At 47.8% G+C, this 23,305-nt stretch overlaps 1 protein-coding gene across 1 annotated transcript in view; it reads right to left on the bottom strand.

Annotated features, from left to right (window-relative positions):
- The window catches only part of LOC121271310 (procollagen galactosyltransferase 1-like), a 56,140-nt gene extending 33,846 nt beyond the window's left edge, over window positions 1-22,294 (bottom strand). The window contains exon 1 of the mRNA XM_041177206.1: window positions 22,030-22,294. Within this exon, the coding sequence (XP_041033140.1) occupies window positions 22,030-22,289 (260 nt within the window). The 5' untranslated portion in view covers window positions 22,290-22,294. The remainder of the gene's footprint in view (window positions 1-22,029) is intronic.
- Between the last annotated feature and the right edge of the window lie 1,011 nt (window positions 22,295-23,305).

Genomic DNA, 23,305 nt, shown 5'->3' with positions numbered 1-23,305 from the left:
ATTGGCATTCATAGATTCTGAACACAAGAGGCCATTTGATCCATCAAGCCTGTGCCAGCTCTTTGGTAGAGCTATCCAATTGGTCCCACATCCCTGCTCTTGCCCCACAGCCTTTCACACTTTCCCTTTATAAGTATTTATCCAATTCCTTTTTGGAAGTTAACGCCGAACCTGCTTCCATTACACTTTCAAGCAGCACATTCCAGTTCACAACAGAAAATGAAAACATGAAGAAAATTCTCTTCTCCTCTTACTTCTGGTTCTTTTGCCAATTACCTTAAATCTGTGCCTTATGATCACTGACCTTCCTTCCAGTGGACACTTTCTCCTTATTTATTAAACCCTTCATCATTCTGCACACTTTCTGCTCTCTCTTCCCTTAAGTCTCTCTGCTCAAAGAGAATCCCTGTTCCTCTGGTCCCTCCACTTAACGGAAGTTCCTAATTCAATTTAGCAAATACTTTATAATCATTGCTTGCCGTCCATAATCATTATCCTAGAAAACACTTCAACTCTTTTCTCATATCTTCTTCCCTTTCACACTGAAAGAATCCCATCTCCAATGTGGGTATATCTTTCTCATGGGGCTGGATCTTACAGCTCCCGCACCCGGCCCAGCGAGGTGTTTCTCGGCAGGGAGCCACGTAAAGTATGTCAGGCACCCAGCCCACTCCTACCTGCCTACCCCTAACCTGTTCCCCATAATAAGTTGGGTGGGTAAGTTGTCTACCAGCCGTCTGCCCTTATGGCTACTGAAGCCCTTAACTGCCCAATTAATTGGCAATTAAGGGACTTAATCCCTCTCCACTGCCATAAAATGTGCGCACTGGCAGACGAGCCAGAGGTCAAAGGCTGTTTTTGATAGGGCTTCTTTGAGCAGGCCGGAAAGGCGGGGGGGGGGTGGAGGAGAGACGGACACGGACACACGTCAACCAGAGGGTGCCCTGTGTGCGCATCGGGGACACCCCACCCCCTACCAGAGATGTCAATCACCCCTTCGTTCCTCTGTGCCTGCCCTCCAAAACCTGGGTCCCCACTCTCCACTCCAGCCTCCCCAAGCTCTGCGATCTCTCCCCGCCCTGAAACCATGGGAATTACCTCTCTCCGGTGGCCATCGTTGTTCTCGTTCATGTTCTCCCTGCGAGGTGGGAGTGAGTGTATGTGTGTGCGTGTGTGTGTGTGTGTGTTTGGTGGGGGGGGGGGGGTTGAGAGCAATCACCCACCCCCTTAAATTACAGCTCATGGTACGTAATCCAAATGTGAGGTGTCCCATGCATTATATAGTACAGAATAACCTTTCTAGACTTGAACGTCACTGCTGTGGCAAAGGAACATTTCTTTCCACTTGCTTTACCACGTTGTGCCTGCAATTGCTTCTTTCTTAATGTTCCAATTCAATTTTATTTATTGCATGTTCATGACCCACATCTGTTTGACTAGTGCAAATCCTGCAATGTTAAACATCACTTGCAACGTGTCTGTACAACAGTGCGAGTGCTCTGAATCCTTCTAAATCTTTAGCTGCCTCCTCTGCAGCTGCTAATCTTGCTATATGACAACTGTGATTAGAAACTAGGCATGCAAGCCCAGATCTCCGAGGGATTCATCTCAACACTCATCCCCTCATCTAATGTAAAACTCAACTCACTTCTGTACGCTTATTTTTTTTTATTTCTGACGCGGGCGGCCCAGGTTTTGCCCTGGATTAATGCCAGTATTTTTCAATGAAGTCTTTCATGTGGAATTTTGCCAAAAGCTTTCCAGTAAATTACAATATAGGAAGCAACACCAATAATTTTACTCAAAATATTCTGCCAGAAGTCAAAGAGGTTTGCCAGACAGCATAAACTCTTCAAAACCCATGTTGGTAGCTTGTTTACCGTCCCGGAGTTTATGATAATAATAAGGTAACAGTGCTCGCCACTGTTACTGGATAAAATAGCCAGCAACTACTGGCATCTGCACATGGGCAGCTAAATGCTGTCAGGGTGGCAACCACAGGGTGTGTAGTTGTAGTCTTCACCAATGGAAATGTCACAGAATCACTGATTTGGCATGAAGCAGTGTCCTTTCTGTAAAATGTAAGCCTTGTTCAATCAGCAGTAATTGAGCTTTAATGGGGTAGTAAATCATAATTACTGAATGTCAACCTCTGGCCCTGAAAAATTAATTTTACAGATGTGGAATAGCTTTCCTTCAGAAGGAAATTTAAATGCTGCAAATGTTTTAACAGTTTTTTTTTAAATTTGTGTTTCCCGGTTTAAATTTCTCCCTTAATCTCCACTGTATATTGCAATCCTTATTTCGCTTTTGGTACTGCGATTTGAATGCCAATTTGCATTTCCGGCTTTTCCATCTGTGAGGGTTCTTCAGTCTGATTGGTTGGCCAGTTTCCCTGCTGCCTGCCTGTTCACAGATACCACAGATCCCCTGCAGTGGACGCCAAATTCAAACTGATGTTTGTGCTCCTGTGCCTGCTAAACCTTTGAGGGTAGCTTCATTCAAGGTGAATGATGAGACCCACTCCTTTAATACTTGCTTCAAAATCCAGCCATCAGATTATTAATCTACAGATCACCCTGCAGTCTGCCCCGTTGTTTTACTTCAGCTAAAAAGCTTCAAGTTTGCAGTTCTGGTCACCATATTACAAAGGATATGAAAGCGATGAATCATATAAGATTTACGACACAGAAGGAGACCATATGGCCCATTGTGATCATGCTGGTCGACAGAGAGCTACCCAGCCTAATCCCACCTCCCTCCACTAAGTCCGTAGGCCTGCAGGTCACAGCAAGTAGACATCCAAGTGCCTTTTTAAATGTGGTGAGAGTATCTTCTTCTACTACCCTATCAGCCAGCGCATTCCAGGTCCCTACCACCCTCATCTCCCCTCTAATTCTTCTATCAGTTACTTTAAATCTATGTCCCTTGGCTTTCTGACCCCTCTAAGGTAAATAGGTCATCCCTATTTACTCTATCTAAGCCCCTCAATTTTATGCACCTCAATTAAGTCACCCTTCAGCCTCTTCTGATCCAAGGGAAATAACCCCAGTCTATCCATTCTTTCATCACAGCTGAAATAGGGCAGTCTCGGCAACATTCTCATAAATCTGCTCTACATTCTCTCCAGTGCAATCACATCTTTCCTGTAATAGACCAGAGTTGTATGCAGTACGCCAAATGTGGTCTAAGTGATGTACACAGTTCTAGCATAAACTCCCTCTCTCATATTCAATACCTTTATAAGTAAAGGAAATCATGTCATTGGCCCTCTTAACCACCTTTCAAAGGGAAGGGATCAGCATTTTTGCAGCCAGGTGGTGGGGAACTGGGGAGATAGAGCATTACTTGTTGGAAGAGGGGCGTGCGTCAACCCTCAAGACTTGCCAACTAAACAGTAAGTACAGCAACAAACAAGTTGTGGACTTCAGAGTTTTATGAAAGTTAGTCACAGCGCTAATAATGATTATAATTATTCACTTATCATTTAATTGCCACCTCCAGATCTACTCATAGTTAAACCGAAGGGGATGATGAACTAATAATTAAGCAATTGAACAGTAGTTAGTGTTCTTACAGCAACAGAAAATCTCAGGAGCATGTGACTTGCTTTCCTCCCGACCGTGGTCACTAAATTCGATTTGATATTTAGTTCCGACAACCATTTTCCCTGAAGGTGCCCGGCCACTGACCTTAGAAAATTGGCCAGTTTAACTCTGCTACAGAAGGAGGCCATTCCCTTCTGCTCTGCCCCCACGGCTCTGCCAATTTATCCGTTTCAAATATTTCCTTTTCAAAGTTCATATTGAATTTGTTTCCATCGCTCATTCAGGCACTGCATTCCAGATCACAACTCATGCCTTAAAAGGAATTCTCACCTCCCCCAGCTCTTTTTTCTCAATGACCTTAATTTTGTTTCCTCTCCTATCAGTGGAAACAGCTTCACCCTATAAAATCCCTCATAATTCTGAACCCCCATTATTGGCTTGATTGGCATCCCATCCACCACCAACGCACAGCAGCAGCAGTGTGTATCACCTAAAAGATGCACTGCAGCAACTCACCAGGGCTCCTCTGACAGCACCTTCCAAACCTACGACCTCTACATTCTGGAAGGACAAGGGCAGCAGATGCATGGGAACACCACCACCTGAAAGATCCCCTCCAAGTCACACATCATCCTGACTTGGAAATATATCGCCATTCCTTCACTGTTGCTGGGTCAAAATCCCGGAACTCCCTCCCTAACAGCACTGTGGGTGTACCTACACTACATGGACTGCAGCGGTTCAAGGCAGCGGCTCACCACCACCTTCTCAAAGGCAATTAGGGATGGATGATAAATGCTGGCCTAGCCAGCGACCCCACATCCAACAAACGAATAATAAAAAAAAATCTACTATTAACCTGCTGGGCTCTAAGGAGAACAATGCCAATTTCTCTTGCACCCCTACATGACTGAAGTTGCTCATCCCCAATACCATTCTAGTAACTCTCCTCTGCCTTGTCACTAAGGCTTTGACATCCTTGCTAAAGTGAGGTGCCCAGGATTGGACCCAGTACCCCAGTTGAGGCCTAGCCAGTGTTTTATAAAGTTTTAGAATAATTACCTCGATTCTTCAATGATGCCAAAAACAAGAGCTGCAAATATTTCCCCCTCTCTGGCCACTTTCTTCATCTCTCTCCAGTCCCTCCATATTCAGGAACCAAAGATTGACACAATACTCAATAAAAAGTGTGGGTGTACCACAACCTCATAGAGCTTAACTGCTCATTTTGGACTCAACACTCTTAGCGTGAAAAGTACAGTTTGGTACATTACAGCCAATTTCCTTCTGACTCTGCCACGGAGCTCCTGAGTTACCAGCCGTAAGCTAGGATGCATTACAGTGCTAACAGAAGCTTAGCATTAACCGAGGTCTGGCCCTGCTATAAACAAGTCCAAAGTGGACTGAAGACTGGATTAACTCTTGAGCATTCAAGGATGGACTTACACTACAACAGTCAGTGCGAGTTATTTTCAGGAATCAGGTTGAACCTTAACTCTGGATTTAATCTACCTACGTTTAAGGCTGAAGGAAGCCTGCAGATTAAAGGCACTCAGGGAGTAGTGCCTGAAGTGAGATCCAGCTGGGAATCACTGAAGCATTAACTGACACAGTATAGGAAGCAGTTCATAAGAGATGAAAGGATATGCCATCAAGATGCACTCGCATATTTGATGTACTTCGATGTACTTGGAAAGGGCGTTTCCTCTTGTGGGAGGTCTAGAACTAGTTTAAAATTAAGGCATCACCCATTTAAGACAGAGACAAAAAGAAATTATTTCTCCCTGAGGGTTGAGAGTGTGTGAAACTCTCTTCCTCAAAAGGAGGTGGAAGTAGATTCTTTGGATATTTTTATGGCGATAGATTCTCGATAAGCAAGGGGGTGAAAGGTAGATAGGATTGTGGAGTTGGGTTAAAATCAGATCAGCTGTGGTCTTATTGAATTAGGAGTAGACGACCAGGCTCAAGAGGCTGAGTGACCTACTCCTGCTCCTAATTTGTATGTTCATATGTTGTATTTATATAGCGCCTTTAACACAGTAAAACATCCCACAGAACCTCACAGGAGCATAACCTGATGTTAAGCCACACAAGGAGATATTAGGACAGATGATCCAAAGCTTGGTCAAGGAGGCAGGTTTTAAGCAGAGTCTTAAAAGAGGAGGTAGAGATGTTTAGGGAGGCTTTTGCAGAGAGTCAGCAAGGACATGATGGACCAAATTGCCTCCTTCTGTACTGTAACCATGAATTCCAGAGCTTACAGCCTAGGGCAGTTGCAAGCACGGCCACCAAATGTAAGGTAAAAGTGGTGGATGAAGGAGAGTCCCAAAATCACCCTGTCCTCAGAATCGCCTGTACTTTTTGAACACAGCATCTAATCCTGGAGCAAAGGCAATCAGCTTCTGCAAATCAAGAGGCCCAGGCCCACTGATGGGGGAAGGTGTGTACATTGACCAAAGTCGTGGTACAGAGCTACCACTGTATCTGCTAGTGCCTGGCCCACATCACACCACACTATAGACAAAGGCGCCTTTAATGCAGGCCAGTACGCAAACCATCTCCCCTGATAGATTCCTTTGCTGAATGCACAAATATACAGAGCTCTAGCTGGTCTGAAACATGACGGAAAGAACCGTTTCAAGTCTGTTGCCGTCAGCGAGGTAGTTTCAAATGGATTTTTGAGCTCGGCTAACAGGACGAGGGAGCAGGGGCTGTGTTGCTCGTCGCTGCACCAACACTGGCTGACGTACAAGGAGTATTAGAGAGCTTGGGAAGGGGCTAGTGGCAGCACTGTACTGCACTATGCAGCTGTTGTGAAGTTAACATCATGGGTATCTATCCACAAGTGGGTTAGTGTCAACTGTGGCTCAATGGGTAGCACTCTCGCCTCTGAGTCAGAAAGCTGTGGGTTCACATCCCAGTCCGGACACTTCAACACATAATCCAGGCTGATGTTCCAGTGCGGTACCAAGCGAGTGTTACACTGTCAGAGAAGCCACCTTTTGGATGTTCCCCTCAGATGGATGTAAAAGAAGCTATGGCACTAGCAGAAGAGCAGTACTGGAGCTCTCCTGGTGTCTTAAGTAAGAATAATTCATCCCTCAAACCAACATTACCAATAAGCTACAATCTGTGAGGCAGTTATGGGATATCCTGTGGGAGAGGTCAGTCACCACATAAAGGTGCAGCTTCTCCAGCTGTTTGGATTTCCAGAACCTGAGGAGCTTGTGGTCAACAGATGCTTCAAACAAGTCCAACTAGGGAGAAGTACATGCTCCCAGTCTGCTTAAACAAACACCACCTTCCTGCTCACCAGATGCTAAAAGTCGTGTGAATGCAGCCTCAGTCCAAAAGCCACATTACCTTCCTGTCAAAGGGTTGAACAAGGGAGCCACAGATATACGGAATGAAAGTCAACACTGGGAGTGGCATGGCGTGTGTCAGGAAAACTTTCCAATGCTTTTCACATCCCTTGGCCTCCCCTATAACCTATAACCCTCTGAAATCTTTGTGCACCTTCAATTCTGCCTCTTGCCCATCCCCGATGACTTCACTCAGCCAGTGACTGCCCTCTGTGCCTTCAGCTGTCTGAGCCCAAGCTCTGGAATTCCTTCCCTAAACTTCTCAAACTCTTCTTTAAGACACTCCTTAAAGCCTGCCTCTATGACCAAGCTACCTAATGTTGATGTCTCCTTTTCGGCTCCCATTCCGTTGTCTTTTTTTTGGACCAATAACACTCCTGTGAAGCACGTGGGAAGCTTTACTACACAAAAGGTGCTTTGTAATTGCATTTTCTTGTTGTTGTAAAACCCTCTGCGGGTGATACAGATCAAATGCTGGGTCCTTGTCTTGGGACATTTGGCATTTTGACGCTGAATACATAACGGAAAAGACTTTAGTTGCTCCCGGCTTTCAGGGACCAAGGTTGATCCCGTTACTGAATTCCTCTTGGAAAAGGAGCCAAGAAGAAAAAGTGACCCTAGCTCCCCAGCCGTGACTGGTGGTTGTAATGAACGGATCTGAAATTTTACAACGCTGGTGTTCAGCTTCCCCCGCCTCACTCTCCTCTTCAATTCACATTAATTGAGAAGAGGGTTGGGTTGAAGACGAGCAAGTAACATGATTCCTTCAGGGACCCAAGTTAAATAAAGCAAGAATTGCATTTATATAGCGCCTTTCACCACCTCGGGACATTCCAAAGCACATTTTAGCCACCGAGACATTTTTGAACTGTGCAATCACTGTTGTCAGCGAGGGAATGTGGCAGACACCTTAAGCATAGCAAAATCCCGCAAACAGCAACGTGAAATTAACTAGATAGTCTGCTTTAGTGATATCGGTTGAGGGATAAATATTGGCCAGGGCTAAGGGGAGGGGTCCCGTGCTCTTCTTCGAAATGAGTGCCGTGGGATCTTTTACGGTCACCTGAGAGAGCAGATGGAGTCTCAAGTTTATTGTCTCATGCAACTGACAGCCGCTCCAATGGAGCAGAACTCCCTCAACAGCGGGGTTCTGAGGAAGAGTCACACGGACTCGAACATTTAACGCTGTTTCTCTCTCCACGGAGGCTGCCAGACCTGCTGGGCTTCTCCAGAACGCTCGTTTTTATTCCCTCCGCACTGCACCTCACCGTCAGCCTCGATTTCTGCGCTCGGGTCCCGATTTACCTGAGCCTCGGCTGACACCAAAAGGGTGATCCAGGGTCCGAGAAACGATGAAAGGTGCAGATGAGCTAATTCAGGACTTTTTTTTTTAAAAAGGTACGTTTGAGATCCAAACACTTACAACCCTTCCCCAGCCCTGCTTGCCAACAAAGCAATAACACATGTAACTATTTATAGTGGCAAGTCAGAAAGAGAGAAAAGAAGAAGCCTTAGATGCAAGCTGGGATTTAGCAAGTGCCTCAGATCAACTACTCATCACCGTGCAATCCAACTTAGGTGCCCCCGCCACCTAAGCAAAATATTTGTTTCCAAATTTTGAAACACTTCCCTTTAAAAAAAAAATATAGACTGAAGGGGGTGGAGGCATCCAAAGGAATTCCAACTTAAAAGATTCCCACAACCTTAACCCCGCAGTGCACCCAAACTGAAAACCGACAGCCCTAAACAAACAAGGGCTCTAACTCACTCACCAAACAAAAATAAGGTCCCAACTGTGGAAAAAAAAAAATTTCTCATTTATGGTCCCATTTATTGCCGGTCCCTTGATTGCTCTGAGAATGTAGAGGGTGGATTGCTGGGCAAATTCAGAAGCCATTAATACCACCCTCAAGAGTGGTACTGGAGTCACGTAGAAGCCAGAATAGGCAGGGTTGAATGGCAGTAAAATAAATTCTGAAAGACTTACATTTATATAGCGCCTTTGGTGACCTTAGTACATCCCAAAGCATTTTACTGCCAATGAAGTACTTTTAAAAATGCTATCACAAATGAACAACCAATTTGCACACAGAAAGATCCTTCAAACAACAATGTGCTAATGAATGGATACATTTTTAATGATGTTGGTTCGGTGATAAACATTGGCTAAGACACCTGGGAGAACTCCCCTGCTCTTCTTCAAGCTAGTGCCATGGGGTCTTTTAAACCCACCTGAGGGGGCAGACAGGGCTTCCCGCGGTTTAACATCTCATAAGAAAGACGGCATCTCTGACAGTGCAGCACTGGGAGCTTTTATCTTCAATCTCTAGTGTGGGACTTGAATCCACAACCTTCTGACTTAAGAGGTGAGAGTGCCACCAAATGAGCCACAGCCGACTGCCAGTGATCTGATTGTTGTTAACATTTAGTCAGGGAGTTTCCATGGTTTCTCCGAGCGTCAGAGTTACTGAGTCCAGTTGGACAACTTATCCCACTGGGAATCAAAGTTACAACCACTAGATCGCCAGTAAAGTTCTACCAACCATCAGGCTCCTGTACCCATCCTGCCAAAACTAAAGGAGTGACATGTTATTTCTACAAGAAATGCACCTAACTTTCTCACACGTTAAACTGGCGATTGAATGGACTGAAGACCCATTTAAGTTATGGGATGAAACATTTAAGTTATGAAGAGAGGTTGGATAGACTTGGGTTGTTTTCGCTGGAGCAGAGAAGACTGAGGGGTGACCTGATCGAGGTGTACAGGATTATGAGGGGCATGGACAGGGTGGATAGGGAGCAGCTGTTCCCCTTAGTTAAAGGGTCAGTCACAAGGGGGTATAAGTTCAAGGTGAGGGGCAGGAGGTTTGGGGGGATGTGAGGAAAAACTTTTTTACGCAGAGGATGGTGATGGTCTGAAATGTGCTGCCTGGGAGTGTGGTGGAGGCGGGTTGCCTCACATCCTTTAAAAAATACCTGGGTGAGCACTTGGCACATCATAACATTCAAGGCTATGGGCCAAGTGCTGGTAAATGGGATTAGGTAGGTAGGTCAGATGTTTCCCACATGTTGGTGCAGACTCAATGGGCCGAAGGGCCTCTTCTACACTGTGATTCTGTGAAGACTGGCTGCCTCCTCAGCACGCTGACCAACAAATCCTCCCTTTCTCCATGGAGAGAGCTTTTTTTCTCCCCCAGAGATCATGGCCAACCCATGCCAGCAATCCTAGCCCTGGTTTATGAATGCCTCTGCAGTAAGAGGAATATAGGAATGGGAACAGGCCATTCAGCCCCTCAAGCTTGTTCTACCATTCAATTAGATCATGATAATGCGCCTCAGCTCCACCTATCCATCTTTGCTCACTAACCCTCAGCTTCTTCACCCAATGAAAATCAATCGATCTCAGTCTTGAAAACTCCCACTGACCCTCTGGCAACCAAAGACTTTATGGGGAGCAAGTTCGCAATTTCCATTATCCTCCGTGTGAGAGGGAAAGCACCTTACTTTGACCGAAACAACACAACAAAAAGTCGACAGACTGCTTCCAGAGGCAGCTACACCCACCTCAAGCTCGAAGCAGTGGCACTGGACAGGTGGCCATGCCCCATCTAGCCATCAACCCAACACTAGCAATTCTGCCCCGCCTTTCCTGCTGACCAGCAATTCTTGCCCTTTCTCTGCAAACAACCCAGCAGTTGAAGGCAAGCTAATGTGTTGGAACCTGGCCACTGGCACCATATACCTGACGGACTGCGGGGAGAATGCATACAAACATACAAAACAGGCGCAGAATTAGGCCATTCTGCCCCTCTTGAGCCTGCTCCGCCACTCAATAAGATCATGGCTGATCTGTTCGTGTTTCGAGTTCCACATTCCCATCTACCCTGATAACCTTTTATTCTCTTGGCCAACAAGAATCTATCTGCCTCGGTCTTAAAAATGCTCAGTGACCCTACCTGCACTGCCTCCTGAGGCAGAGTGTTTCAAAGTCGCACAACCCTCAGAGAAACAATTTCTTCTCATCTCTGGCCTAAAAGGGCAGCCCCTAATTTTAAAACAGTGTCCCCTAGCTCTGGACTCACCCACCATAGGTGAAGCTGGGACTGTTCTCCTTCCAGCAGATGGTTACGAGGAGATTTGGCAGAAGGGTGAAGTAAATGAGGAGAAATGAAATCTGGTGGCAATAGGATCAGTTACCAGTGGATACAGATTTAAGGCGATTAGCAAAAGAAGCAGGGGCAGGATATAGAGTTTGTTTTTATACAGTGAGTGGTTGTAACGTGGAATGCACTGCTTGAAAGGGTGGTGGAAACACATTTAATAATAACTTTCAAAAGGGAATTGGACGTTTACTTTGCCTGCAGTTCTGGTTGCAATTTTATAAGGAAATAGAAGCAATGGAGAGGGTGCAGAGAAGATTTACAAGGATTATACCAGAAATGCGTGGGTATATATATCGGGGAACAATTGACAAGTTTAGGGGTCTCTTTTCTCTTGAAAAAAAGCAGCTGCAGGGTAACCTAATGGTATTCATTAAAATTAGGAAAGATTTTGATAAGAGTAGATACAGAGAGAATGTTCTTCTTGTGGGGAAGAGCATAACTGGGGAGGTGATGGCGTAGTGGTATTGTTGCTGGACTAGTAACCCAGAGACCCAGGGTAATGCTCTGGGGACCCAGGTGGAATTTAAATTCAATAAAAATCTGGAATTAAAAGTTTAATGATGACTAAAAAACCACTGTCAACTGTTGTGAAAATCTATCTGGTTCATTAAAGTGCTTTAGGGAAGGAAATCTGCCGTCCTTACCTGGTCTGGCCTACATGTGACTCCAGACCCATAGGAATGTGGTTGAATCTTAAAGGCCCTCTGAACAAGGGGGCAACTAGGGATGGGTAATAAATACTGGCCTGGCCAGTGACACCCACATCCAATGAATAAAAAAAAATACTAGAGGCCATCAATATGAGATAGTCACCATGAAATTCAATCAGGAATTCAGAAGAAACTTCTTTACCCAGAGAATGGTGAGAATGTAGAATTCACTACCACAGGGAGTGGTTGAAACAAATGGTATAGGTGCATTTAAGGGGAAATTAAATAAGCTTATGAGGGAGAAGGGAGTAGAGGAAAGGTGGGAGACTTGAGCGGAGCATAAATGCCAGCATGGACTGGTGGGACTGAAAGACTTGTTTCTGTGCCATATATCCTCTGTAGTCCTGTATAAGAAAAGAAAATTGCATGGGGAACAAGCAGACGAGTGGCACTGGATAGATCTTTCAAAGTGCCAACACAGGCGCAATTAGCCGAATGCCTCCATCTGTGCTGCATTATTCTATCCCCCTCCATCTGACCCCTCATCAGCCTTTCCCAGCCTCAGCACCCCCCCCAGCTACATACATTAGCTGCTGCCCAACTCGCTGCATGTTTTCCGATCCATTGCCAACAACCAATCCTTCAGTCGCATTAGTCCCGTTCTTAAACTGTCACCTGAAAACCTGCTGATTTGCCGATCCTTCCTTCTTAAAACAGCCCTCCCTTTAAGCCAGGTTTTGCTCCCCACTATTTCATAAGCCTCGCCAATCCCAACTTGGAATCACTCTTCTTCAATATGAAGTCCTGGGCGATGTTCTTCCAAATCAAAGACATTTGAAAACAAGTGGCTGCATATTAGTTTGTTGTCCATGGTTTCCAAACTCTCAAGTGATACTGGCACCAAATGAGTTAACTGCATTCAGCATTAGTAAAATTCAGTAGGCACCATTCAGGATCAGATGTCACTATTCCAAATCTAATCACTGCAAGAAAAATTCCGCCTATAATTCCACGAGCTGGTATCACGCAGCAGTTTGAACTTGTATGAACATGTGAACAACCATTACTGTATCTCTGCACCAAATTAATTCCAGGTCTTTAATAACTTGGGGTTGTGCGGAATTTTTTTCTGGTTAAGAAATGTGCGCAGACAGGAGCAAAGTCATTTAAACTGCAACCTTTAAGCTTGGTTATATAAGAAAAGCTTCCAGTCCCTTGATTCTCCAGTCCCCCTTTTTTTATTTATTCGCTCATGGGACGGCTAGGCGAGCATTTATTGCCTTTGTTCAGAGGGCATTTAAGAGTCAACCACATTGCTGTGGGTCTGGAGTCACATGTGGGCAAAGGTCCTATGACAACTGACATGGTTTCATTAGACTTTTAGCTCCAGATTTTTATTGAATTCAAAATTCACTATCTGCTGTGGTGGGATTTGGACCCGGATCCCCAGAGCATTACCCAGGGTCTCTGGAATACCAGTCGCTGTACTGCACTGCTGCACTGTTGGAGGTGCCGTCTTTCAGTTGAGATGTTAATCTGTCCTCACAAGTGGGCATAAAAGATCCCAGAGCACTATTTGAAGAACGGCAATGGATATCTCCGTGGTGACCTGGCCAATATTTATCCCTCAGTCAACATCACTAAAAATGATCATCTGGTCATTCTCACATTGATTGTTGTGGGACCTTCCAGTGTACAAATTGGCTGCCAAGTTTCCTACAAAAGTGGATACACTTTGAAAAACTTATTTATTTGGCTGTAGAGGGCCATGGGATGTCCTGTATTTGTGAAAGGTTATTATATAAATGTTTCCACATGAATGCCTTTCTTTTATTTTTACTTTAGATACATATAGGCTATTAGATTCTGAATTAAAATACAGTCCCCATATTAGGCAAATGGCACTAACCATTCACCATCACCACAGATACCAATTATTAAGGTGTCACTAATAATGTATAAAGTCAATTGGCCATTTTGTGCAGCTCAGTAGTTAGAGACTTTTTAAAAGCCAATTTTATTATGCCTGCACCCAATCAACGCCTCACTTTGTGACATGAACAGAACCAAAGAGACGCAAATAGAGCCAAGTCACTGCAACAGAGGATGATGCGGTCTCACATTAAGCGCATCGACTGATCAGAGCTGCCTCAAAGTTTCCACTGATCACTAACAGCATGAAAAGCTGATGGATAACTCGACATCAACAACCATGTGAGGCAGTCAGACAGTGCAGCCCTGCCACCTCTGGTCCTCACTCGGGGCTTCTGGGACAACCGAGATGGCTGCAAGCCCTTCTCAAAGGCCACTCGATCCCCCACAACAGCAGCAGCTGGCATTTATACAGCAGCTTTCGTGTAGTAAAACATCCCAAGGCACCTCATAGCCAGACAAAGTTTGACACCGAGCCCATGCGAGGAAATATTAGGACAGATGACCAAAAGCTTGCTCAAATGGGTAGATTTTAAGCAGTGTCTTCACAAAGGAGAGAAGCGAGGTGGGGAGCTTTGGGGAGGGCATTCCAGAGCTTGGAGCCCGTACAGCTACAAGCAGGACTGCCATTGATGGGGTGATTAAAATCTGAGGTGTGCAGGAGTTCAGAATTGAAAGAATGCAGGTTGTAGGGCTGGAGGAGATTCAGAGATAGGGAGGGGTGAGCCTATGCACTGTTCTTGAAATGTTTTGGCTACACCAGCCACCGGGTGCAGTGGGCATGTTGGCTTGACGTCAATAAGCAGTGGGAAAGCACCACACATTCCATCTTGAATTGTTGCTAATCTTGTAACACCCGTGGCTTAATTACCCTTTCGACATCAACAACCCTCTGATAAACCTGAAAACTCTAGTACCCGAGACAGTGCCAGGCAGTCCTGTTCACCTATCACCCTGTGCATACTGATGACAACGCAATTTCCAAATTCCCTTCTTTGTTTTCAAATGCCTCTGTAGCCTTGCACCCACCCCTCTTTCTCTAACTACTTCCAGCCCTACAACCCTCCGAGATACCAGTCTGGAATGCGCTGCCTGGGAGGGTGGTGGAGGCGGGTTGCCTCACATTCTTTAAAAAGTACCTGGGTGAGCACTTGGCACGTCATAACATTCAAGGCTATGGGCCAAGTGCTGGTAAATGGGATTAGGTAGGTAGGTCAGGTGTTTCTCACGTGTCGGGGCAGACTCGATGGACCGAAGGGCCTCTTCTGCACTGTGAGATTCTGTGATACCTGTGCTCCTCCAATTCTGGCCTCTTGTGCGTCTCCGATTTTAATCACTCTGCTACTGGTGGCCATGCCTTCTGCTGCCTGGGATATAAGCTCTGCAATTCCCTCCCAAAACCTCTCTACTTCTCTCTCTCCTCCTTTAAGGCACTCCTTAAAACCTCTCCCTTATCCAAGCTGTTGGTCACCTGTCCTAATATTTTCATACACAGCTCAGCGTCAAAATTTGTTCAATTCCTGTGAAGCCTTGTAGTTTCATTACATTAAAGGCAGTATACAAATGCAAGTTGCTGTTGCTGGAGTGATCACATTGAGTTTCAACAACAATTTGGAAGCTTCCATGGTTCCTGCCCACAAATCCTGACCAGATTTACACAATTCAATTGCACCACTTGCCTGTGGGCTGATGAAGTAACAGACCGATTATTCTCAGCGCAACAAGGAATGAAGGGGGTTTATATAAATATTGTTTTGCTGTCTCACTAATGCCATATGATTTAACCATCAGTTTGTGATGCTTTATATCCCAATTAGTTCCTAAAGCGCAAGGTCTAATTGTGGGAAGATGCTATACTGCAGGACTATTGCAAAAACAATCCTACACAACCACATCTGCAAAAGGGATGCAGGTAGATGATAAGGATTTAAAATTCTTTCAGTCAGATCTTTGCTTTACCAGTTGGTGGCTGGCTCTGCAAATTTCCTTTCATACAAAGACTTAATTGACCGATGGTATAAGAGACACTTCAGCTGAACTTTCAGGCTTTATTAAAAGGGGCGCTTAGCAGCCTTGTGGAATGCATGTGCCCACCAACAACCCCCAACCCCCTTCCAACCCCCACCCCACAATAAGAAATCTGACAGCTACAGTCGTCATCTTTTGCTGCCTCCCAGATTTAGAAACTCTCCGTCTGTTCAGTTTACAGACAGCTTGGTAATTGATGAACTTAACTATACAAATCGACTTAATATATGACACTAAGCATTACTTTGTAGAATCTTGTATAATAAGCATTTTGAACTCATTTAGAGTTGTTTTACTGTGAAATCAGCATCTTAAATATAAAGCCTGGCCTCAGGGGGACACGTGTGCACTTACGTGGAGTATTTCATTGAAGATCTCAAACCAATTAACAACAATATAAACAGGCAGCATAAAAGACTCCGAAGTGAAACCTGAGCCTTTCCTTATACACACTTTGGAAGGGACCTTTTGCCACAAAACTAATTATTATCCTTTGTACCATGATAATAAACATCAGAAAGCTCCCCACTTTGAAAGATAGGGAAGTGTCAGCCCATGTGCTTCAGGCTAACATTATTAGTTCAATTTAATTACATGCAAAATGATTACAGAGCAAGATAAAAACCTAAAAAAAATTTGCTTGACTTACACGATACTTCTTGTGCAGCGTAGGATATAGGCAACAGAGCTTTGAGTGAGCTTAAGTTTATGGACGATAGAGTCTGGATGAGAGGTGCAGCAGATAAGATAACTCCTTCACCCTCAGCTTATGAGAAAAGGTTGAGCAAGTTGGACCTATACCCGTTGGAGTTTAGAAGAATGTGAGGTGATCTTATTGAAACATATAGGATCCTGAGAGGGCTTGATAGGGTGGATGCTGAGAGATGTTTCCCCTTGTTGGGAGTGTAGAACCAGGGTACATCCTTTAAAAATTAGGAGTCTCTCATTTAAGACTGAGGCCAGAGGATTTTTTTTTTCTCTCTTAGGATCATTAGTCTGTGGAATTCTCTTCCCTAGAGAGTCGTGGAGGTGGAGTGATTGACTATGTTCAGGGCTGATTTAGATAGCGAGTGTCGACGGTTATTCAATGGTTATTGGGGGGGGAACAGCAGACAGGAAAATGGAGTTGAGGCCACAATTAGATCAGCCAGTATCTTACCAAATGGCAGAGAGGCCTTGAGGTGCCGAACAGCGTACTCGTGCTCTTAATTCTTGTGCTCTTGTGAGGGACAATGGAAATGGACAATCTTTATAATAGAAAGGATATGCACCTGTAGCTCAGAACAGGGTTTGAATAGGGCGCCGAGGCTTTAAACAGTCTGGTTCAACCTGAGACAGTGGCCAGAGAGCCGAACGGACTCTGTGCAAAGGTACAACGTTTGTGATGTCAGCTTTGATCTTCCAACATTTCACTAAGTGGAACTGCAGTTCATCCAAGGCTAGGAGTGGGAGAAGTTGTCGAGCAGTAAAAGGCAGCAAACAGGTGGAAAGAGCTGCTAAAGAAATAAAGAGCATTGGCATACATGTGGAGGCTGATGTCATGTACGCGGATTATGTTGCCAAAGGATGGCAGATTAGAAAATGGAAGGGCCCAAGAATACTCTGGCTATTGAATGAGGATCAGTTAGCTAGATGGCTAGAGTGGGGTGCAGATTGATGCCAGTAGCATGGATTTAATCCTCGTACCAGCTGTGGTGGTTCATGGAAGCCTGTCTCCTCTTCCCACCACTTGATGTGAGGCTGTAAAGGCATCAGCCTCCATCCCTTAAAAACACCCTCCCCACACAAAGCTGGAGAAGGGAGGGGCAAATTTCCATGGGAATTATCCTGCTCATCCAGCGTTAAACGTTCACACACTCGTCTACACCAATTTTCCACAGTTTCTGTATTCTTTTGCTTAAGATGGAGCAGATGTGCAGGACAAATCATCCCCCACCTCTCACTGCCCCAAGATGCAGCAGATGTGCAGGACAAATCACCCCCCACCTCTCACTGCCCCAATGGAAGGAACCGAAATCAGTCCGTGTCCTGACACCTCCAAACTCAGAGTCCAGGAGTCAAATAAACATAAATGCCGATTGTTGACAATGGCACCAACATGAGTTTTGCCATTTCTCATTATAATTGGGCCTGGGCAGCTAACTCTTGAACTGAACAAATGTGATTTTCAATTGATGTTTCTCCGTCTGCAGTTATATAACAAGATACAGTAAAGATATCACGTAATTTACAAACAGATAACTGTTCAATCACTGTTGTCTCTCACCTCTGCCCCATTCCAATACCCTCCCCTCAACTCTCCTCTTCCTTTTCATTCTTTGTCCAACATTTTACTTTACTCACTCCATCTACCTCTTTCCTCATCCAAACAAACTGTTGCCCTGCTACCTCTCTCTCTGTCTCCCTCCCCAATCCATGTTCTGGTCATGCCCACTCTCCAAACTTCTTCTCTTAACCAGGTTTTGCCTCTGCTCCATCCACAAAGCCACTCGCTTTACCACTCCAATACCTGCCTTCTAATCAATCTCCCATCTCCTTTTCCCCTCTTCCATTTACTTTCCTCTTTCCCATTCTCACTATTCTCTCCATTTCTCCCCCCCCTCACTCCCCAATTCCCCCTTCCCTCTCTCCCCAATACCCCCCTCTCTCCCCAATCCCACCCTCCCTCTCTCCCCAATCGCCCCCTCCCTCTCTCCCCAATCCGCCCCCTCCCTCTCTCCCCAATCCGCCCCCTCCCTCTCTCCCCAATCTGCCCCATTCCCTAATCCACCCTCTCTCCTTCCCCCCATCCCCCGTCTCTTTCCCCCCCAAACACCCCCCCTCTCTTCCCCCCAATCACCCTGCTCTCTCCCCGCCAATCACCCCCCTCTCTTTTCATCCCAATCACCCCCTCTCTCTCTCCCCCCAATCACCCCCCTCTCCTTCTCCCCATCACCACCCTCTCTCTCTCTCTCCCCCCCAATCACCCCCCTCTCCCTCTCCCCCCCAATCACCCCCCTCTCCCTCGCAATCATCCCCCTCTCCCTCTCCCCCCCAATCACCCCCCTCTCACTATCCCACCCAATCACCCCCCCTCCCTCTCCCCAATTCCCCCCCTTTTTCTCTCGCCATTACACCCCTTTCTCTCTCCCATTACACCCACTCTCTCCCTCTCCCACCATTACACCTCCTCTCTCTCCCCATTACATCCCCCCATCATATCCGCATTACACCCGTCTCTCTCCGCATTGCACTCCCTCTCACTCTCCCCCATCCCCCCTCTCTTTCTCTCAACACTCCCCCCACTCTCTCTCTTTCCCCATTGCCCGCCCCGTCTCTTTCCCCATTCCCGCCTCCGTCTCTTTCCCCATTTCCGCCTCCGTCTCTTTCCCCATTTCCGCCTCCGTCTCTTTCCCCATTTCCGCCTCCGTCTCTTTCCCCATTTCCGCCTCCGTCTCTTTCCCCATTTCCGCCTCCGTCTCTTTCCCCATTCTCCCCTCTCTCTCTTTCCCCATTCCCCCCACTCACTCTCTTTCCCCATTCCCCCCCACTCTCTCTCTTTCCCCATTCCCCCCACTCTCTCTCTTTCCCCATTCCCCCCACTCTCTCTCTTTCCCCATTCCCCCCACTCTCTCTCTTTCCCCATTCCCCCCACTCTCTCTCTTTCCCCATTCCCCCCACTCTCTCTCTTTCCCCATTCCCCCCCACTCTCTCTCTTTCCCCATTCCCGCCTCCGTCTCTTTCCCCATTCCCCCCCACTCTCTCTCTTTCCCCATTCCCCCCCACTCTCTCTCTTTCCCCATTCCCCCCCACTCTCTCTCTTTCCCCATTCCCCCCACTCTCTCTCTTTCCCCATTCCCCCCACTCTCTCTCTTTCCCCATTCCCCCCACTCTCTCTCTTTCCCCATTCGCCCCCACTCTCTCTCTTTCCCCATTCCCCCCCACTCTCTCTCTTTCCCCATTCCCCCCCACTCTCTCTCTTTCCCCATTCCCCCCCACTCTCTCTCTTTCCCCATTCCCCCCCACTCTCTCTCTTTCCCCATTCCCCCCCACTCTCTCTCTTTCCCCATTCCCCTCCACTCTCTCTCTTTCCCCATTCCCCCCCACTCTCTTTCCCCATTCTCCCCCACTCTCTTTCCCCATTCTCCCCTCTCTCTCTTTCCCCATTCCGCCTCTCTCTCTTTCCCCATTGCCCCCCTCTCTCTCTCTTTCCCCATTCTCCCCTCACTCTCTTTTCCCATTCCCCCTCTCTCTCTTTCCCCATTCTCCCCTCTCTCTTTCACTCTTTCCCCATCCCCCTATCTCTCTTTCCCCATTCCGCCTCTCTTTCACTATTTCCCCATCCCCCCTTTCTCTCACTTTCCCCATTCCCCCCTCTCTCTCTCTCGCCATTCCCCCCTCTCTCTCGCGCCATTCCCTCCCCTCTCTCTCCCCATCCCCCCTTTCTCTCTTTCCCAATCCACCCTTTCTCTCTCTTTCCCATCCCCCCTTTCTCTCTCTTTCCCCATCCCCCCTTTCTCTCTCTTTCCCCATCTCCCCTTTCTCTCTCTTTCCCCATCCCCCCTTTCTCTCTCTTTCCCCATCCCCCCTTTCTCTCTCTTTCCCCATCCCCCCTTTCCCTCTCTTTCCCCATCCCCCCTTTCTCTCTCTTTCCCCATCCCCCCTTTCTCTCTCTTTCCCCTTCCCCCCTTTCTCTCTCTTTCCCCATCCCCCTTTCTCTCTTTCCCCATCATCCCCTCTCTCTCTTTCCCCATCACCCCCTCTCTCTCTTTCCCCATCACCCCCTCTCTCTCTTTCCCCATTCCCCCCTCTCTCTCTTTCCCCATTCCCCCCTCTCTCTCTTTCCCCATTCCCCCCCTCTCTCTCTCTTTCCCCATTCCCTCTCTCTCTCTCTTTCCCCATTCCCTCTCTCTCTCTCTTTCCCCATTCCCTCTCTTTCCCCATTCCCTCTCTCTCTCTCTTTCCCCATTCCCTCTCTCTCTCTCTTTCCCCATTCCCCCCCTCTCTCTCTCTTTCCCCATTCCCTCTCTCTCTCTCTTTCCCCATTCCCCCCCTCTCTCTCTCTTTCCCCATTCCCCCTCTCTCTCTCTTTCCCCATTCCCTCTCTCTCTCTTTCCCCATTCCCTCTCTCTCTCTCTCTTTCCCCATTCCCTCTCTTTCCCCATTCCCTCTCTCTCTCTCTTTCCCCATTCCCTCTCTCTCTCTCTTTCCCCATTCCCCCCCTCTCTCTCTCTTTCCCCATTCCCTCTCTCTCTCTCTTTCCCCATTCCCCCCCTCTCTCTCTCTTTCCCCATTCCCCCCCTCTCTCTCTCTTTCCCCATTCCCTCTCTCTCTCTCTTTCCCCATTCCCCCCACTCTCTCTCTTTCCCCATTCCCCCCACTCTCTCTCTTTCCCCATTCCCTCTCTCTCTCTCTTTCCCCATTCCCCCCTCTCTCTCTCTTTCCCCATTCCCTCTCTCTCTCTCTTTCCCCATTCCCCCCCTCTCTCTCTCTTTCCCCATTCCCCCCCCTCTCTCTCTCTTTCCCCATTCCCTCTCTCTCTCTCTTTCCCCATTCCCCCCCTCTCTCTCTCTTTCCCCATTCCCCCCCTCTCTCTCTTTCCCCATTCCCTCTCTCTCTCTCTCTTTCCCCATTCCCTCTCTTTCCCCATTCCCTTTCTCTCTCTCTTTCCCCATTCCCTCTCTCTCTCTCTTTCCCCATTCCCCCCCCTCTCTCTTTCCCCATTCCCCCCTCTCTCTCTTTCCCCATTCCCTCTCTCTCTCTCTATTCCCCATTCCCTCTCTCTCTCTCTCTCTATTCCCCATTCCCTCTCTCTCTCGCTCTCTATTCCCCATTCCCTCTCTCTCTCTCTCTCTATTCCCCATTCCCTCTCTTTCCCCATTCCCTCTCTCTCTCTCTTTCCCCATTCCCCCCTCTCTCTCTTTCCCCATTCCCCCCTCTCTCTCTTTCCCCATTCCCTCTCTCTCTCTCTTTCCCCATTCCCTCTCTCTCTCTCTCTCTTTCCCCATTCCCTCTCTTTCCCCATTCCCTCTCTCTCTCTCTCTCTTTCCCCATTCCCTCTCTTTCCCCATTCCCTCTCTCTCTCTCTCTCTTTCCCCATTCCCTCTCTTTCCCCATTCCCTCTCTCTCTCTCTTTCCCCATTCCCTCTCTCTCTCTCTCTCTTTCCCCATTCCCTCTCTTTCCCCATTCCCTCTCTCTCTCCCCATTCCCCTCCCCCGCTCTCCCCCCTCGTCCCCTCACCCCCTCCCCCTCCCCACCACCCCTCCCCCTCCCCTCCTCCCCCTCACCTCCCTCTCCCCTCCTCCCCCTCACCTCCCCCTCCTTCCCCCCTCCTCTCTCCCCCCCCCCCCCCCCCCCCAGTCTTACCACAGACACAGCCTCTCCTTGGGGTACCTCAGCCCCTCGATGCGGCCCAGGAAAGCGGCCAGTCCGTGTGCGCTGTTCCGGGCGATGATGCTGACCTGGACCCGGGGCCGGAGCAGCGGCGACTCCTCGGCCCAGCGCTCCTCCGGGAAATAGGAGCCGGCGGGGCCGCTGAGGACCGAGAGGAGAGCGGCCAGGAGGAGCCGGGCGGCCCCGGGGCAGCGGGAGGCAGAAGAGGGAACAGCCGGGAGGAGACAGTCCATAGCGGGTCCGATAGAGAGAGAGAGTCCGGGAGGGGGAGGGGGAGGGGCAAGAGGAGGGGGGAGGTCCGGAGGGGGTGGGGGGAGGGGCAAGAGGAGGGGGGAGGTCCGGAGGGGATGGGACCCTGGGAGAGAGGGAAGGGGATCCTAGGGAGAGGAGGTGGGGGATCCTAGGGAGAAGGGGGGGGGGAGGGATCCTGGGGAGGGGGAAATGGGAGGGTATCCTAGGGAGAGTGGGAAGGTGATCCTAGGGAGAGAGGGAAGGGGATCCTGGGGAGGGGGAGAAGGGAGGGGTTCCTGGGGGGGAGGGGAGTGGTGGGGAGGGGATCCTGGGGAGGGGGTAAGGATCTGGGGAAGGGGAGAGGGAGAGGGGAGGGGTCCTGAGGAGGAAGGGGGGGGGGGCAGGCTGCTCAATGAAAGGGATAAGAGGGTGGGGGTAGACCTTGGGCTGGCTTGGGATTGGGCGGTCCTGAGGGTATGGTATGTGGAATTTTGAAGAAATTGTGGAATTATAGACAGGATACAGCGCAGTGCCATTCAACTCATCATGTCCATGCTGGCTCTCTGCAATAATAATTCACCTAGCCTCAGTGCCCAGACTTTTCCTGGTAGTTCTGCAAACTTGTTCTCTTCAGATAATTTTACAGTTCTCATTTGAAAGCCTCAACTGAATCTACCTCTACACTTGTAAAGCAGTGCATTCCAGATTCTACCCACTCACTGCATGGAGGAAAAATTCTCATGTCACCATTGCTTATTTTGCCAATCACCTTACCTCGATACTTCTGCCAATGAGAACAGTTTCTCCCTATCTACTCTGCCTAGACCTCTCATGATCTTGAACATCTTTATCAAATCTCTTAGAGTGAAATTTTATGGCCCCATTGTGGTGGGGACAGGGCAGCAAATTGCTTCGAGCCATTCTAAACGCCATTGGCTTTGGCTGCAACATAAAATCCTGCTGCTGTAAAATTCCACCCTTAATCTTCTCTTCAAGGGAAACAGCCCCAGCTTTTCCA

Source organism: Carcharodon carcharias, chromosome 30 (assembly GCF_017639515.1).
Source record: "Carcharodon carcharias isolate sCarCar2 chromosome 30, sCarCar2.pri, whole genome shotgun sequence".
Classification (NCBI taxonomy): Eukaryota; Metazoa; Chordata; class Chondrichthyes; order Lamniformes; family Lamnidae; genus Carcharodon; species Carcharodon carcharias.
The sequence above is the reverse complement of the archived record's forward strand: the minus strand, read 5'-3'. Positions and strand labels throughout refer to the sequence as shown.